Source organism: Anas platyrhynchos, chromosome 2 (assembly GCF_047663525.1).
Source record: "Anas platyrhynchos isolate ZD024472 breed Pekin duck chromosome 2, IASCAAS_PekinDuck_T2T, whole genome shotgun sequence".
In the NCBI taxonomy this organism is placed as follows: Eukaryota; Metazoa; Chordata; class Aves; order Anseriformes; family Anatidae; genus Anas; species Anas platyrhynchos.
In genome coordinates, this window is record NC_092588.1 from 93,679,948 (window position 1) to 93,699,484 (window position 19,537).

Below are 19,537 nucleotides of genomic sequence, written 5' to 3' on the forward strand. Positions count from 1 at the left end.
GGTATGTTTACTCTGCAGAAAACTGGAGGAAGAAATTGCTGTGTGTGCATATGTATTTAAAAAACAAAACAAAACAAAACAAAACACTTTGCACTCTATCTGGTAGTTTGTGCTCTTGTCCTTTTGGACTTTGACATGTTAGTCTGTCTCCTTTTTGCTGTCCTGTTGCACAAAGAGTATGCTCTTGGTTGATGGTAGTGTCCAGTTGTTGGCCAGGAGTCTCAGTATTTGCACTATCTGCTGCATGCCACTTCTTCCATTCCTTTCACTTTACTCTTCCTGTAGTTGTACACACTATTACAGCAGAATTGTCTACCAGTTAACAGAGAGAAGTGGTTTCAATGTGAAAGTTTTTCAAAGCCATATGTGGTCTGTTGGGGATACTGTAGGGATATCTGTAGGGATACTTACTCTTGAGCAGAAGTCCTTAGATGGTGGATGGCTCTTGTGTAGTTGGGGGTCACCAGGAGTTATATCGTAGTCTACATGTCTATTGTATTTCTTTGTCACTTTTGTTTCATGGAGTCAATTTCCTAATTGCTGAGCTCTGCTTTTAGTACGAGGCAGGCCAAGGCCCACCTTTTCGAGAATAAAATAGACCAGTGCCATTCAACAGATTTTAATTTACAGTATTAAAAGCACTTCATTTGTAGTTGCAGAATATCCAATTCAACGTGGGATTTGTTGGGATGACTTCTGCATTATTTTCTGATAGGTATGGAGAACTAACTGATTAACAGTTGCTGACTTGGTGTTTTATTTCATCCCTTCTGATCCTTTATCAAAAGGATTCCTTTTTAATGTGCTCAGCAATTAGTCTAATAAAATGCGAATGCCAAGTCATATTATGCGAAGACAAACTTAACCAAGTACTTGTGGGAATAGAAATGTTGTTTTTGCGGAGTTACATTGTTTAGAAGGAGGGAATGTGGTACTGAGATACGCTTACAGTGATAAGAAAGTTTAGCAGGCGACCTAGTAAAATGCAGACAACCAGGCTCCTTAGGACAATTAGGTGAAAATCACGGTGTCAAGTCAGATAAGTGAAGAAACATTACCACTTCAAACAGTAAAAATGTCAAAAGAAATTTGAAATTTAGCAGGCCGGCAACTGAAGGCCATGCATTGTTTGTGAAGCATCAGATAGATTGTGAACCTGGATTACCCACTCAGTGGGGAAACAGGGGAGGGTCCTGCCATCAAAAGGTATATAAACTGTGTTTTGGAACTAGTAGATGCGCTCTCTCCTGCTTGTGGGGCACTGCCATTGCAATCGTGAATAAATTACTACTTCACTAAGATCCTCGCCTGAGCCTAAGTTATTGGCTACGGAGTGTTTCTCACAACTTAGTGCATTGTGGAGGGCATAAGTGGTGCTGTTGATAGGGTTGCCAAAGGTATTTGAGTGGAATGTAAGCTGCAATGTGTTAAAGTTTGAAAAAAGTTTGAAAAAAAAAAAAAGGTTTTTAAAGACACTTAACAAAAGATCAATAATAACCAAAAAAAAAAAAAAGGTCTTAGTGTTTTCCTTGTTTTCCACAAGTTACTGGAAGCAAAAGAAGTTCAGCTGTTGGTCATAGTAGTTCTTGTCTTAGTGAATTTAGGCTCACTTGAGGAGTAATCCCAGTAATCTGGAAGTTAAGGTATGTTTCTTTTGGGTCAGAGGTGCAGATTCTTCTTAATTTTCATGCTTCAAGTTCATTGTTCATAAATGTTTGTTTGCTTAGCTGGAAAAGTACTGAAAGTAGGACTCCAAAATTGTAAATCATTAACAATTTGTCATAAAGTTAAGTCCATAGTTCACTAGACTGATCTACCAAACACTTTCTTTCTTACTAGAAACTAGGCTTTTAAGCCTGCACATACCAGTGCCCTGGAGAATGTGGTATTTGTTCTTTTAAAGCTCCCAGCTGGCTCTTTTTTCTAGACTTGTGTGACATTAAGCTGGAAATCAGGTTGTATTTTCCAGCAGTTTAGTAAGTTGAAGCATCGAGTGAGAAAGTGTTGACATTCATCAAATCAGTATTCCCGTGTTGAACTCGTCAGCACTTCCACTGGTGTAAGCAACTGCAAGATGTGTCACTGTAGAGAGATGGTAGTATATATCCATGTGCTAAAAGTGGAGGATGCATGCAGCACGTTTTGGTGTAGTGGTGAATCCTGTCCATGCTGCATGGCTGACTGATGTGTTGTAGTCCATTGGTATTGATATAGTATAAACTCACTTTAGGATAGAATAAAACTTGTGGTTAAAAGTTAGCAAGGACAAAGTAAACGACATCTTGTTATCTGTAGACCTTTTGTTATGATTAAGCATCTTGTTATTTGAAGACATCCCAGTATCTGTTAACCGTTAGTCAGGCTGAGACTTGAGATAACTTGAGTCAATTGTCTTGTCTTGTTAACTGAGACTTCCTGTTATCTGCCGACCCTCAGTTAAATTGAAAGCCAACTCAGCATTTTTACAGCTTGGAAAACAACTGATTAAGCAAAGGTGAAAAGTGCATTACGAGGAAGACCTACAGCCTTCCTCCCAAAGACCACTGCCCACATCCTGAAGACCCCGGCCCACAATTCTTGGAAGGCTTTGCGCAAGCGCAAGGACTGATAAGCTAATTAGCATATGAAGCGAGGGTAGGCGGGGTTATGTAATGAATATGTATGGATGCTAATTGAATATTCATTGTTTCACTGTATAAATATGAGGTATTTTGTCACTTCGAACATGCACGATAGGCGGAAGGATCCCCCGTGCATCCAGCGCTGCAATAAAGAATATACCACTTAAGGAAATTTTGGCTTTGATCTTTAAATCAGTATATGTATAGCTTGTGGAAAGCCATTCAACAGCTATTTTAACACCATTGTACCTTCTATTGTGGACGACCCACAGATGTTGTATAGACCGTTTTCAGTGTCTCTCATGGCAGAAAAAGCTTATATTGTGTAATTTTTGTTTTTAATTTTTATTTGGTACGCAGAATGTATCCCAGAGGACTTTTGGGATTGATTATGGCTGCAACTGCTTTGTCAAGGATGGACACCCTTTCCGTTACATCTCCGGTAGCATTCACTACTCACGGATTCCCCGGTATTACTGGAAGGACCGTCTCTTGAAGATGAAGATGGCAGGGCTGGATGCAATTCAGACGTAAGTAGATGTTGACTTCCAAAATAATTTGTAGTCTTCAGAGACCCACAAGAAGTAGTTAAGGGAAATGCTGCCATTGCTACTTATTTATTGGTGTTTTGTGTGTTTTTTTTAAAGTAGTAGGTGAGAAGGCTCTGGGGAAATGAAAGCATAGCATAGGTTGGGACAACAGCAGCTAACAATCTTGCTTCTTTGCTGATAGATGATGCTTATTGCTTCAATGCCCAGGATGCAAATGTGACCTGAAACCTGTGAACTTTGGCAACTAAGGAACAGTTTGATCATGTGCTCTTTCTCTGCCAAAGGCGGTAATCTCTTGTCAAGAGGCAGGCTAGAGAGAGGACTGTAAAGATCTAATATACCCTAAATTATATTGCCCTGAAGCCTTGAAAATGTTGGCAAAGGCTTTAGTAATATTTAAAACTATTTTACCAGAAGTGTTTTAACTTAGGGAAATAGTTGCATAGTAGGGGTACTTTTTTTTCTTAAAAACAAACAAACAAAATGAAACAACAAAAAAGAACCAAACAAAAACAACTCCACTACCTCCTAAAAATAAGTTTAAATTGCTTTCAGTTGTGTCTACCCAACCATTAGCCCATCATTTTTATCTTTTCTTCTGAGGTTTAAGTCCTTATTTCAACTGGTGAGAGAGGAAAAAAAATTAGCCAATTCTTCTTATTTTTGCCAAAGCTTCTACGGCAAGGGAAGAAGAATGGTAGAAAAGTATATAGGCACAGTCTTTTCAAGCAATGTTTGCAATTAACCATGTATGGTTTTATTTCTTTTTAAATTAATTGCAGGGCTTGGAGCTTCTTAAGCTGTGGATGTGGTCTACTTTGACTTCAGTAAAGCCTTTGACACTGTTCCCCACAGCATTCTCCTCAAGAAATGGGCTGTGCATGGCTTGGTCTGGCGTAAGCTTCGTTGGGTTAAAAACTGGCTGGATAGCCAGACCCAAAGAGTTGTGGTGAATGGAGTCAAATCCAGTTTGGAGGCCGGTCACTAGTGGCGTTCCCCAGGACTCAGTACTGGGGCCAGTTCTCTTTAATATCTTTATCGATGATCTAGATGAAGGGATTGAGTGCACCCTCAGTAAGTTTGCAGACGACACCAAGTTAGGTGCGTGTGTCGATCTGCTCAAGGGTAGGAAGGCTCTGCAGGAGGATCTGGATAGGCTGCACCGATGGGCTGAGGACAACTGTATGGAGTTCAACAAGGCCAAGTGCCGGGTCCTGCACCTGGGGCCCAACAACCCCAAGCAGCGCTACAGGCTGGGAGATGAGTGGTTGGAAAGCTGCCTGGCATAGAAGGACCTGGGAGTATTGGTTGATAGTCGGCTGAATAGGAGCCAGCAGTGTGCTCAGGTGGCCAAGAAGGCCAACAGCATCCTGGCTTGTATAAGAAGCAGTGTGGCCAGCAGGACTAGGGAAGTGATTAGGTCCCCCTGTACTCAGCTCTGGTGAGGCCGCACCTTGAGTGCTGTGTTCAGTTTTGGGCCCCTCACTACAAGAAGGACATGGAGATGCTCGAGTGAGTCCAGAGAAAGGCAACGAAGCTGGTGAGGGGTCTGGAGAACAAGTCTTACGAGGAGCAGCTGAGGGAGCTGGGCTTGTTCAGCCTGGAGGAGGCTCAGGGGCGACCTTATTGCTCTCTACAGGTACCTTAAAGAAGGCTGTAGCGAGATGGGGATTGGTCTATTCTCCCACATGCCTGGTGATAGGACAAGAGGGAATGGGCTAAAGTTGCACCAGGGGAGGTTTAGGTTGAATATTAGGAAGAACTTCTTTACTGAGAGGGTTGTTAGGCATTGGAATGGGCTGCCCAGGGAAGTTGTTGAGTCACCATCCCTGGAGGTCTTTAAAAGACGTTTAGATGTATAGCTTAGTGATATGGTTTAGTGGAGGACTTGTTAGCATTATGTCAGAGGTTGGACTAGGTGATCTTGGAGGTCTCTTCCAACCTAGATGATTCTGTGATTCTTTTTTGAAACAGCCTCCTTGCATGCTATTGACTGGTAGGTAGTGCTGGCTCTGACAGTGCAGAGCCTGTAGACTGGGGCAGTTTGTTCAGTGGGAGCATTGTACCATCTATGCATCCCCTCAGTTGAAACCTGTGTTTCGTTTATCCTGAAAATTGCAGTTACTTTGTATGCTTGGAGGCGTGATTAGTGTGGGCTGGTATGTGGAGAAGAGATGGAGAGATGTCATAAAAGGAATTTTTTTTTCAAACTCAGGTTTCTGAGTCGTGTCTTTGTTTCCCATAGAACTCTTCCCTGTGTTGTGACAGTACATTGACTTTTTTTTCCTTTGTTTTGTTTTTATTAAACCAAACAAGCAAGTTCTCTCTTGCTACATAAAGCCAACAGGATTAAGTAACACACTTGCTCTGGAATGTTAGGACAGAGTTGCTGGAAATACCCATGTAAAAATTATTTTGCTGTAATAAAAGTAATCAAACAGATTTAAAAATTATATTGTTTTATGTCTGGGTCTTGAGAGTGACTCTGTGACTCCAGTGACCTATAGCATTTTATACTTCACTTTTGTCACGGATTTATGGGAATGACCCCGTATTTCACCTGACAACCCCCATATATCTTCAATGCCCTCACTTCATTTCCAGCTTTTTCAAGCAATCTCTTTCTTGTGTTATAAATGAGGTCTCAACTCACTCTGAATTTAGTAACATAAAAGAATATTTATAAAAGGCAAGTAAACAGCTCTGGGTGAGCGGGGAGTCTATGCTCCACCAACACGCACACACAAACATCAAACATTCTAAATATATAGAACATGGCTTTTACATACTAAACCCAAGTATGCCTATACATACCTACAATCAGGAAAGGTAACAAACAATCCTTTAAGTTCCATGACTTAACAGTCTCCAATTTCCATTCCTTTTCTTGATTACTAACAAGTCTCCATTTTCCATTCCTTTTGAACAATATGTCTCGCTTTAAGTTGTCAAGCAACTCGGTCTTCAGGCCTTATGTATCCCGTTCTTCCCGGATCGAAGAAAAGCATATCCATTTCCTTTTCAAGGCCAATGAGGCCTGGGTCAAAAGGCACGTCCAGGTCAGCAGGGGGCAGAACAGCAAAAGCCTTCGGTGGCTGTAGCAGCAGAGGGGCCCATGGTGATGGCGTGTAGCGGTCGGATCAGTAAAGGAGCCCGCAGCTCCCTCACTATCTGGCAAGCCACACGTTTGTGACTGTGTGGTCCCACAGGGCTCTTTAAGGCCTCAGAGATTGCTCGCCAGGTGCCGAGCAATCCCACTGCAACCTTGTCGTTTTTAGTAGCAGAGTCCCACACCTTGACCTCAGTTTGGTCCCATATTTGAGGCTCATAAACTGTCCAATCCTTAATAAGGAGAATAAACTATAAGGTTACCAGGACAGTCTTTGTTGCTAAGGACGTATGATTCTCCATAATGTGCAACTGCTTACCAGCGAGAGACAATTGTGTGCACAGGTCCACTTCTCTCAGGTTGAGCTTCTTTCCAGCTCTGGTGTGCCTGTTTCCAGCGACTTTCTGTACGAGCTTCTCTGAGCAGGTTGCTGAGTTTGGCCGAACCTATCTTCATGTGGCAATCGAAGTGCCTGTTCCCGTCCTGGTCTTCATCCTGCTAGCCTGTTCCCCCTCAATCCTTTTTTCCTGCTTCTTTACTGATGACATAACTTCATCATATCGTGTTGCTGTTCTTTTTTTTTTTTTTTTTTTTTTTTTTTTTTTTTTTTTTTTTGTCTGGAGGGCAGGCTCCCCTCTTATACCCTCTCCACAGCAGTTCTTTTCAAAACAGCTTTTCATTGGTCAAACAACTTTGAATGTAACAACAGCAGCAAACACACAGAAACATCCGTGCCTTAACAGCTGGAGAACAAGAGACCCGAGACTGCATGGAGTCTCCTGAATCACCCTTCTTTGTTCCCTCTAAACTCTTTTATATTCCTGATGGCCTCATCGTTAAGAGCCTAATGTTATCTCAACCCCGGGGCCTTTCCAACCCCCATGGCCACACTCTCAAATCTCCCCCTTCTTTATTAATATCAGCCATTTTCTCGACATGAATTACCACTCCATATATAACACTTGTTTCTATGAAATTGCCTGTTCATTTCTCTGCTGCGTGTCTAGTCTTTTGATATAGGAATCTTTCTTTTTCCCTTTCCTTGTAACTCTATTGTCTAATGGCAAATTGCTGCAGGTTTTTTTTCCTATTGCTTTTTTCTTCCGTTCATACATGTAATTCATAATCTGTCACCGAAGTGTAACTTTTTTCCTTCCATTTTTCCCCTATTTTTCTTTTGTTGAGATCTTATTCCTATGCCTTACTGCAAGTTTCCTGCAGTGCAGGAAGAAGTGGAGACTGCGTCCTGTTACTGGTGTTGACTGGTCTCTGTTGGTCTTAAGAGAGTTAAGCTGTTTGTGTTCAGGTGCAAAAGGTATGGTCCAGCAGCAACTGTCTCCTTGAGGTTTTGTGATTTGCTGTGATTCAAAGATCGAAGCCGAAATTCCTTTAAGTGGTATATTCTTTATTGCAGCGCTGGATGCACGGGGGATCTCTCCACCTATCGTGCATACCCAAAGCGGAAAGCAGTCTTGAATTTATACAATCAATCTATCAATATTCTACAAGCGCCTATACATATGCATTACCTATCCCCGCCTTCCCTCGCTTCTCATGCTAATTAGCCTTTTGGCACCTTGCGCCTGCGTAGAGCCTCCCAAGAATTGTGGGCAGGGGTCTTTGGGACGTGGGCAGGGGTCTTTGGGAGGAAGACCCCGAGTCTTCCTCACAGTGTACTTTTCACCTTTGGTCAGGAATCTGCTGAATTGGCACGTTTCTTAATTGCGAGAGCTGGTTGTTGCCAATTCTTCCGTTTGTTGTATCTTTATAATGAATTCCAATGTCCAATTTTGAGATTTATAGTCCTTACATTTGTTTCTCTGTCCGTCTGCCGCTTCCTTATCATGAGTTCCAGTGTCTTGTTTCGAGATATACAGTCCATGTCTGGGGATTGTCCTTGCCTCCCCAATGCCTCCCCAATACCTCCTTCATCAGCTGCTGCAGTCTTAGCTGTTTTTGCTGGTTCATTGATTGCAGATAACAGGTTTTTCGCAACCTCAGTTTGTCTTTGTAGAACAGTTTGGGATTCTTGAACTTTTTCTCCCCACCATTGTTTACTTTGAATTTCTTTCTGCTGTGGTGAGAGACAGGTCCTAAATATATGTCTTATAAGCAAAAGTGACCTCTGTGCCTTCCATTTTCTCTCTTCCCCCTGCCTCTTCTCCCTTCCTTAAAAAAAAAGAAAATGAAAAACAAACAAACAAACAGAAAAAAAACCACAAAAACACTTGCTTTTCTTTAGACTTTGCAGATAATTAAGTTGTATCGCTCTTGATTTTTGACATGAAGCAATGAATTTCCATGTTAACTCAAATAACTTCACTGTGATTTTTTATTTATTTATTGTAAAAATAGCACTGGTCTAGGTTATTCTTCAATTTTGTTTGTTTTCCCTTTTCTCCTGACTACTGTTTCATGGATCAGTAAAACTGTTAGCAAGGGACTAAGATACCAGCTATGTGAAGTCATTCTGGAATGGGCAGCAGTGATGCCAGGACTTCTGGCAGATTGTTGCCATAGGACACATGGGCATCCACAACTTCTCTGGGCAACCTGTCTGTGATATATGGAGTAATAATTTGTGTCAAGAAGATAGTTGATATTAAGAAAGAAGGGGGAGATGTGGGAGTGTGGCCATGGGGGTCGGAAAGCCCCGTGGTTGATGAGAACATCAGACTCTTAACAATGAGGCCATCAGGAATGTAAAAGAGTTTAGAGGGAACAAAGTAGGGTGATTCAGGAGACTCCATGCAGTCTCGGGTTTCTTGTTCTCCAGCAGTTAAGGCATGGATGCATGGATGTTTCTGGGATGGTTCTTGTCATGGATGACAAGGTTGCAGTGGGATTGCTCAGCACCTGGCGAGCAGTCTCTGAGGCCTTAAAGAGCCCTGTGGGACCACAGTCACAAACGTGTGGTTAGCCAGCTAGTGAGGGAGCTGCGGGCTCCTTTACTCATCCTTCTGCTACACCATTGCTGCCTCCCCCCCCCCAATCCCCCACGCCCCCACCGCAACTGCCATTGCAGGCCTTTGCTGTTCTGTCCCCTGGTGACCTGGACATGCCTTTTGACCCAGGCCTATTGGCCTTGAAAAGATGTTTTTCCCTTTGATCCGGGAAGAAGAGGATACATAAGGCCCGAAGGCCGAGTTGCTTGACAACTTAAAGGGACACATATTGTTCACACGACTAGCCCTGGAATTCTCCGGTGTTTATAATCAAGAAAAGGAATGGAATATAGAGACTGTAAAGTCTTGGAAGATGTGGGAGCACTTCAGCCAGGATTACCAACTCCAACTATGCTCCCCAGTCATGGACATTAATAGTAATAGACTTACAGGATTGATTGTTACCTTTTCTGATTGTAGATATGTATAGGCGTACTTGGGTTTAATATGTAAAAGCAATGCTCTGTATATTTAGAAAGTTCAATGTTAGTGTGTGCGTGTTGGTAGAGCATAGACTCCCCGTGCACCCAGCACTGTTTACTTGCCTTTTACAAATATTACTAATTTCAGATTGAGTTGTATTTTCATTTATAACACTGTCTCAGTGTCTCACCACACTCACAGTGAAGAACTTCTTCCTTATATCTAGTCTAAGTCTACTTTAAAAAAAATATTTTAAAGCCTTTGTCCTATCACTATACTCCCTGATAAAGAGTCCGTCTCCATTTTTCTTGTAGGCCCCCTTTTGTACTAGAAGGCTGCTGTAAGGTCTCCCCAGAGCTGCCTTTTCTCCAGGCTGAACAACCCCAACTCTGTCAGCTTAATTCATAATAGAGATGCTCCTGCCCTCTGATCATCCTTGAGGCCCTCCTCTGGACCCAAACATCTTAAGCAATAACAGAATATGAGAAAACAGGTGACAGGAAGCTTGACCTTACTCAAAGCTGAAAGTATCAAGTCCTAAACCTTCCAAATAGCAGGATAAAATATGATGCTGTGCTTGATGTGACATTTCAGAAGAAGAGGTATTGCACCTAGGAATTCCCTTCCCCATCTCTGCAGGTAGCATGCAGAGGCACCTGGCTACCCAAATGTCCTTTTGTTCAGTTCCTGAACTGTGATCTGCCAACTAGAAACAGACACTATTGGAAAAATCTTTCTCTTGTTCTTCATGGAAGAGATCAATAATGAACCACTAGATGGAGCTAAGCATTTACAGGACTGGAAAATGGAGATGGTTTCTGCAAAAATCGGCAGTTACTTTACAGGCTTACAAAGTTATGGAAGAATTTTGGGCATTTTATTTGTTTTACCGTATTTGTTGACTAACAACCAAGAAACTAAATATCTAGAAACTTTCTCTAAGAAAGAGCTGCTGTTTAGAATGTCTGCTCATTAAAAAAAAAACAAAACACAATTTAATCTATAAAAATGTTTAATTTAACTAGTATATTTAAAGTGCTGCTTTATTACTTATGAAATTAGTACCCAGTATTTAATTTTACACAATGTGGAAACAAACCCACAGGTATTACAGAGATAAATTTACTATACTCTATGGTAGCAAAAGTGGTATTTTTTGTCTGTTGACATATCTCTGAAACACAGGAGAAAAACCTGTGACTTTTAAAGAGAAAGGTGATTATAGGATAAAGCTTAGAAATTGTATGTAAATGGAGAGCAAGTGCTATTACTCAAATGAAAAAATACTGTTTCAGTTATGAAAAAGGAATGCCACATTCCTTTATAAATTCATAATTCTGTGGCTATTGCAGTACATTATTAGGAACTGACAATACATTTCTACGATGGTATATAGGAATTATATGTTGCTAAAACTAAAAGTTTTGAAGTGAAATGATTTGAGGTCATAGCTAGCTGTAGAAAATATATCAAAGGATTTAAATGTATTAGTAACAATTTTTAAAACAGTCTCTGAGATGCGTTCATATCACAGTTCGTTCTGTAGCGTTTCACATAAATTCTTCTCCACTTTCTTCTCCACTAAAATTTGCCTTTTTTTCTGTCTTTGTGAGACAGCATGGGTCATGCATTAAAACTATTTCTGGAATAATTTTCTGTTTTATTCCATATTGAGTGTAAGGGAGCTTGAGAATCCCTTCTGTTTCCATCTCAGCCACCATTGGGCATATTTAGACCTTGAGGCTTGTTACTACGATAAACTCCTAAAAATTTTCCTGTATTTTCATGAATTACAGTTTAAAAGGTGTAGTTAAAGTGCAGTTAGAATACTTTTGTGTTAACCCATAATTTACTTACCAGTAATAAATAACTTGTTCAGTAGCCTGAAAAGTGTATAAAGAATTGCTGTCTTTCTGTAGAAGTCTTTTAATTGGTGCAAAACTTGTAATGAAGTTAATACCTACTTGTCTTTATTTAGCTAAAACAGGTGCAGCTCTGCTAGAAGCATTTTCAGTGAATGAGTTGCTATATAAACAGGCATGTTAATTCAACCCAGATAGAGATTTATCTCTATTGCAGTGTTGACAAAGATTCATTGTCAGATGGTATTTTATGGTAAAAACTGCAACTCCTTTTTCCTATTAGTGTCACTGCCCTATGTCTTCCTTCTCATTTTATACTTTTGTCTAAGTAGAAAGTGGTAACTCTAAAGTTCTTGTTGATAGCAGGCCTTGTTGCTCATTAATGAATAATAAACATTAGTCATGTTTGCTGATGGACTTGAGATTGCTCTGCCTTTGCTTCTTAGCAAAACACTGTGCATTATACCAGCCAGATTTCAACAGAAGCTTTGGATGTAGTTAAACCTACCAAAGAGACTTGTCATACTCCACCAAATATCCGATTCCTCTTCCTGCCCTGCCCACTCCCCCTAAAAAAAAAAAAAAAAAAAAAAAGTCTGTTGTTATTATGTGGTTATTTTTTATTTGATGCTAATGTTCATACCAACTAGCCTGTCTTTTTCTTGTTTGCTTATAGGAACATCATACAGCAGGTACCAAAAGCATTGCTAAGTCAAGATACATCACTCCTTTTACTTAATCATTTAGGCCAACTTTCTTTTGAAAGAATTAAATTAAGTTTATCTGTTCTCCACAAATCCGTTTTGTTTACCACATCACTGTTAATTTTTAGATACAAATCATTCAGTAGCTTTTCTGGCATATTTCCTAGGCATGGAGTTAGGTTGGCCTGTAATTTTTTAGAATATTTTCTCACTTCTCTTTTTCTGCTTTGTAAGAAAGACAGTATTATGAAGCATATATAGGTAGTACAGAAGAATTTTGTATTTCAAAGCAATGGTTTTGAAAATAACATAGCTATTAGAGCTGAAAGCAAACCAAAATTATCCCATGGTGATAACCTAGATAATGGTATAATGGAAAGGGAAAGTAAGTATAATATGATACTCCATGGTACTAGATTTTTTTGAGGTAAGTTGGTCATTTGTTTTAAATAATAATCTACTTTGATTTAAAACATCGCCAATCAGCTTGCTCCTCTGCTTGAAATCTTGGTAAATTGCACAAAACCAAATTAATGTTGAATGTATTTTCATGTGGTTTGTGCACATTTACTTTGTTCTGAAAAAAAAAGTGAGTTAATTTAGTAGTTTGGAAACAATTAGATTGGCGAAGAAATAGGTTCTGGCATTTGTGAGGAAATATTAACTAATGTTAATGATATATTGAAGCTTTTTTTTTTTTTTTTTTTTTGTATTTGTTCATGTGTATGTATTTCTGAGTGTGGTGTTTTCAATATTGTGTTCATGTGAGGGTTCCTGTTTTTCTTAATTGTTGAAAGCTGTGTTTTCTGCACTTTCTTTTCCTCTTGGGTAGTTCTTACAAAATTAACTCTGGAACCTAAAAACAAACCTAAACAATAAGAAAAGTGTTGCTCAAGAGGTTCTTTGCTTGACTAACCACAGTTTTGGTTTTAGAAATTTTTCTCAAGTCTGCACTGTATGGAGCAGCAGCACCAGTCCAATTAGAGGGGTCACGAACCTAGGTGCAGAAAGTAAATGCATGGAGAATGAGTTTTCCTGTTCTCTCGAATCCTTATTTAAGCTGTATCCAACCTTAATTTTAATGTCCGTCCCTGCTATGACTGCCACTTAGCACTTTCCTAAGGCAAATCTCTCATTGCCCTTCTGCAAGGGCTATAAGATACAACAGTACTCCTAATAGTTGTTAGGTAACATATTTCTTTATTATCTTGCAGCTGAGAGTATTTTTATCTTCTGAGAGATATTCTGCATTGAGGTTGTGGTTTCTGGAGTCCTGGAAATAGGGAAGAAGTGTTTTCTCAAATCCTGATCTGCTTATTTGGCAGTTTTATTACTTGGTTGAAATGAGGCTCAAGTTTGTCCAGGTTTCCAAGCACTTTTGTATCCTCTTCTACAACCATTCATCCCATGCTGTTTTTCCAGAACCTGCATTGCGTTGGGTCAGTGAAGACTTTTAGGACCTAGATGTAGTATCATTTGAGGCTTACACATTTTGAAGGTCTGTGTACTGGCAACAGTATGAACCTGCCAGCCAAGCTGGTGTGCCCTTGTACACTGTGTGCTAAATTTGCTAAGGGCTGCATGATTCTTTCTGTAAGCTTATTTCTAACCACCGCTTGTGTGAGTATTCATCTCTGTGCAAATCTACTGCCACTATATTACTGGCAGCTGACTCTTAACTACTTAAATTTTGGAATAGATGTTATGATTTCAAAATGGTGGTACCAAAATGTTTTCTTGGATGGATATGGACTCCTCCAGACTTAGTGCAGAGTAATAAGCCTTATTTTATTATTCATTTTAATACCTTCTGCCACAGGAAGTACTCTAGAATTCTTTTTGTATTATACTGATCTGAAGACCAGTTTGGACCAGGTTTATAGATTCCTGGGGCGTGTAGTGCAAATAATTATTTGGAGTTCTGGTTTAGTCTTAGTTTCTTAATGGAAAATGATGTTCTCTTTCTATAGGTATGTGCCATGGAACTACCATGAATCCCAGATGGGTGTGTATGATTTCTCTGGTGACAGAGATCTGGAATATTTCCTGCAGCTTGCTGATGAAACTGGCTTGCTGGTGATCCTGAGAGCTGGACCTTACATCTGTGCAGAATGGGATATGGTACAGCCTTTTGTTACAACTATGTTGTTACAACTATCTTGTTTCTAGAGCAAATCTAATGCAAGTATTTCTGTCTTAAAGTAGACAAACATACTTGTGTCCTAGACAAGACTCCTGGTTTAGCGTATTTAAACCCACATGTCCTAAGTGACTTTTTACAATGCAGCTTAGTAGTTGTGCTGTTCCATGGGAAATTATGACTTGCTTATGTAAAACAAATCTTCAGTTTCAGTACATGTTTTGAAAACATGTTGAATTCTTCTTATATCCTAAAAACAATCACTGAAATTTGATTTTTTTTTCCCAGGGAGGTCTTCCAGCATGGCTTTTGGAGAAAGAATCTATTGTTCTCAGGTCTTCTGATACAGGTAAGAGCATCAGAAAGGACTGGCAAAAATATAATTCAGCAGCAAGCTGACTTGCTGTTTGAGGTTATTTCCAGGTAATTAATATTTCAAGATTGTTACTAAAAATTGTGTGTTCAATAAATAGGTGGAATAAACAAAACAGGGTTGAAAATCATGCATCTTCTGTGATTACAGAATTGTAGGACTTAGTCCTTCAGGTTCTTGTAGATGCTTCTTATCCTAGACCCAGTGCTTTCTCAGCAGTTGATTTGCCAAGAAAATGAATGTACAAATAATGCATTCTGCTTCTTCATTCCTCCCTTTCCAGACCTTTTTTGAAGAACTTCTGAAATAACCATCAGTTTCAATCAAACTTCAAAACTTTCATGTTTCAAATATATTAAACAAGTTTTGTAAAATTGGTAATGAGATACATATTGTTACCATTGAAGAAAAGGCAGGTAACTCTCAGCTTTGAGTTTTTCAATTTTTCAGCAGTCAGCTGGCTCCTCTTTGCAGGGTTCTTCCTGCCTGGTCAGTGTGCATGTAATTCCAGAGCTAGTTAGAACACTCTTATGTGCTACCTGGTCATGGACAGGATGTGTGAAGATAAGATGAGACAGGATATTAATGTGGTTACTGGGGAGAGAATAAGGGGTCAAAGACATAGATCCATACTGTACCTGACTTCACTTCTGCTCATTGTGGGAGAAATTATCTGTTTAAAAGAGTAGTACAGATGTAGCATTTGTTGAAATGCATTAGGACAACTTGTGTGATGACATTGAAGTCTTTCTGGTTATTTTCAAAGTTCATCAGTATTTAAATGTTTTATTATTTAGTAAACTGTATTGGAAGGTGACACTTTTGAACAAGTGTAAGAGCACATCAGTTCATTAAATGATGTTCTAAATACATTAAGTGTATCAGAAATTTATATTTATGCATTTTACTTGGTAAAAAAGTACCCTTATACAATAAAACAATAACAACAACAACAACAAAATGTAAAGAAGTAGAAAAATAATGAACCATTTATACTTTCTGTATTACAGATTACCTGGCAGCAGTAGAGAAATGGATGAGTGTCCTTTTGCCAAAGATGAAGCCTCACCTCTATCAAAACGGAGGTCCAATCATCATGGTGCAGGTAAAAGGGGATTTATGAAACTCCCCTTTACGAAAATCAAATAAACCTGATCAGCACAGATGCTTATATTGCTCTTCTGGATGTTTCATGGATATTGGGTAGTAATGTACACAGAAGTTCCTTAGCAGCTTCAGGTAGCTGCAAGATTCAATGGAATCCCTTATCCTGAAGAACTGAATGCACAGTCTGTAGAATTCAGAGTGCACTTGTCTGCTCTGTCAAAGTTGCTTCCCACAATTACAGAAAGCAATAGAGGTAACTTGTGGAGTTTTTAAGATGTGATTCCTATGCCAGTTCTCACATAAAGCCAAAATATATTAGTTATGTGAAACCCTCTGACAGGAGGGCTTGCTGCAGATAGAAGCAAACCAGTATGAAATAAGCCTAAAACTTGTTACAAGAACAGTTTAAAAATTTAGGCTTTTCAGTTAGCACATAACTTGAGATGTAAATATTTCAGGACACAGTGCTGTGCATTCGAGGTGGGTAGTTTCTTTTAAACTCCTAGATAGGCAGTGGTGATTTTTTCCATTTTCTTTCTTAGCATTTTCGCCTTAACAAAAGCTTTGTGATTTTCATTTTAAACTCCCTGTCTTGCTCAAAGACTCTTCTTAAGAAGGAGACTCTTCTTAAAATTTTTTCTAAGATGATTGTTCTTGAATAATGTGTTATCTCTATTCAGTGAAAGCATTGAGTTGGAAATAAGATGTTTATAACAGAAGTTTCAGAAATAGCATTCAGGTGTGTGTGGCATTGGATCTGGAGCTTGAAAGGCAATCCCCTTAAGAAAGGGGCAGGATATGTACTTTTCAATATTTTTATAAACGATCTGGATGTAGGAATAGAAGGTATTTTGAGCAAGTTTGCCGATGACACCAAACTTGGAGGAGTTGTGGACTCGAATGAGGGTGGAAAGGCCTTGCAGAGGGATCTGGATAGGTTGGAGAGCTGGGCAATAACCAACCGCATGAAGTTCAATAAGAGCAAGTGCCGGGTCCTGCACCTGGGACGGTGAAACCATGGCTGCACGTACAGACTGGGCGATGAGACGCTGGAGAGCAGCCTAGAAGAGAGGGATCTGGGGGTCGTGGTAGACAGCAAGTTCAATATGAGCCAGCAGTGTGCCCTGGCAGCCAGGAGGGCCAACCGTGTCCTGGGGTGCATCAAGCACGGCATCGCTAGTAGGTCGAGGGAGGTGATTGTCCCGCTCTACTCTGCGCTGGTGCGGCCTCACCTTGAGTACTGTGCGCAGTTCTGGGCACCACAGTATAAAAAGGACATGAAACTGTTGGAGAGTGTCCAGAGGAGGGCTACGAAGATGGTGAAAGGCCTGGAGGGGAAGACGTACGAGGAACGGCTGAGGGCACTGGGCCTGTTCAGCCTGGAGAAGAGGAGGCTGAGGGGAGACCTCATCGCAGTCTACAACTTCCTCGTAAGGGGGTGTCGAGAGGCAGGAGACCTTTTCTCCATTAACACTAGCGACAGGACCCGCGGGAACGGGGTTAAGCTGAAGCAGGGGAAGTTTAGGCTTGACATCAGGAGGAAGTTCTTCACAGAGAGAGTGGTTGCACACTGGAACAGGCTCCCCAGGGAAGTGGTCACTGCACCGAGCCTGACTGAATTTAAGAAGAGATTGGACTGTGCGCTTAGTCACATGGTCTGAACTTTTGGGTAGACCTGTGCGGTGTCAAGAGTTGGACTTGATGATCCTTAAGGGTCCCTTCCAACTCAGGATATTCTATGATTCTATGATTCTATGATATGTACCTCTCATTAGCAGCAAGGTTGTCTTTTTCCCATCAGTCTTTTGAGTCTGTTGCAGAGCTTTATTCATATATCTCTGCTATGGAAGTCCAGTTCCATTGCAGTTTTTATCATGTTATAAGATCTGTTCTATGCTTTTATTGCTCTCTTTGGGAGGTAGGTCATAGCTCTTCATTTTGAATAGGGACTATTCTTTGATTACTGTTGCAAAGTAGTTAGTTAGGGTAGATATTTTATGTGGAGTTGAAAGCTGATTTTGTAGGAAAATTACTTCCACACAGTGACACAGTAAGATACGGGTGAGATGAATGAGTGCCTACAAGTATTCCCTTTTGTTATTCTTCAGGTCTGGAATTCAAGTGGCATTTTCAGCATTGCTATCAAAGGAAGAGGAGGGGTGGATTTGGCCTTTTTTTGGAGTTGGATGCAGACTTAAATTGGCTACTGCTTTACTGACTTGCTTTCTCTGTGCAGGTAGAGAATGAGTATGGAAGCTACTTTGCTTGCGACTATGATTATCTACGTTTCCTTCAGAAGCTCTTTCGCCAGCATCTTGGGGATGAGGTGGTACTGTTCACAACGGATGGTGCAAGCCAGCTTTACTTGAGATGTGGAGCTCTTCAGGGTTTTTACGCAACAGTGGACTTTGCTCCAGGTTGGAGACAGCTGTTTGTTACCAAAAAATTAATCAGAAATGTGCACACTGCTGTAATTTACAGTGATACAGGCCTGAAGAATGGCCAGGCAACCACAGTGTGTTCAGAAAGTGCCCATTTGATAGAACAGGAGAGCAAATGCTGTGGGCATTCATATACTGCACAGACTTGAAAAATAGGCTTAAGGCACAAGAAACAAACCCCAAGATAATTTTTTTCTTTTTTGTCTTGTGGCTTCTAATGTGCATTATTCTCTCTACAGTCAAAGATAATATCTAGTAGGAATCCATTTTCTTATAAATGGATTGAAATTTATTTGATTGAAACTCCTTCATGTATATCATTTATGAGATGACGAGCTGATCATGGAAGTAATTTCAAGTCCCTGTGCTTGAGCCTGTAGGGTTGCTCAGAGGTGAAATTCCTCCTTACGGACTGCCTAGCTTTTGTTCTTTCCCGTCATCTTGCTTCCACAAGCCCAGGCCTATAGTTTCCAATGTCTAATTGGAAATTCTGTCACATCTCAGTTTTATGTTGTCAGGATGTCATTTCTCAGAAGAGTTGGGTTTTCAGAGGATGTGTCTTAAAAGCGGAGATGTGTGTGCATGCTTGCATATGTCATAGATGATATGATAGAATAGCTGGGTTTGGAAGGGACCTTAAAGTTCCAACCCCCTGTCATGGGTAGGGATGCCACCTGCTAGATCAGGTTGCCCAGGGCCTCGTCATGTATGCATTTATGTATATATTTTAACTAAGTTCTGCAACTTGAGCACTAGAATCAAGTGTATAGATTCCTGTATTTTCTGAAGTAAGGTTCTTGTCTCTCTTTTTGCTAGGTGTTGGAAGGGAGATGAGAAACCTATTTCAGTAAAATGAGGACTGCAAAAGTCATGGATGTAGCAACTCAATTTTACTTCCATCTGTTAATAGGTGGCAATGTCACAGCAGCATTCCTAGCTCAAAGGAGCAGTGAACCTACAGGCCCTTTGGTATGTCTTTTCACTTAAATTCTTTTATCATTCCTAATCTTAGTGGCTAATAATAGAGAAGTTGGCAATAGTGGACAGTTTCTTAAGGACATAATTACAAAGATGTCATTTCCATGTCAGTCAGAAAACTGAACTGAAGAGCTTTTCTGTGTGTAGGTCAAATCCACATTAACTGCTGTTCTGCAAATATTAGTATAGTCTTAGAAGATACTAATTTTCAGTATTTTTCCTTGCTAAGACAAATGTTTACAAAGCAGCGGAAACAGTACGTATGATTAGATGTGAGTTAGTC

The 19,537-nt window shown here is 40.2% G+C and overlaps 1 protein-coding gene across 1 annotated transcript in view; it reads left to right on the top strand.

The window, feature by feature from the left end:
• The window catches only part of GLB1 (galactosidase beta 1), a 59,495-nt gene that overhangs the window by 11,759 nt on the left and 28,199 nt on the right, over positions 1–19,537 (top strand). The window contains exons 2-7 of the mRNA XM_027451494.3: positions 2,982–3,151; positions 14,186–14,336; positions 14,644–14,704; positions 15,739–15,833; positions 18,072–18,252; positions 19,187–19,245. Of these exons, the coding sequence (XP_027307295.1) occupies positions 2,982–3,151; positions 14,186–14,336; positions 14,644–14,704; positions 15,739–15,833; positions 18,072–18,252; positions 19,187–19,245 (717 nt within the window). The remainder of the gene's footprint in view (positions 1–2,981; positions 3,152–14,185; positions 14,337–14,643; positions 14,705–15,738; positions 15,834–18,071; positions 18,253–19,186; positions 19,246–19,537) is intronic.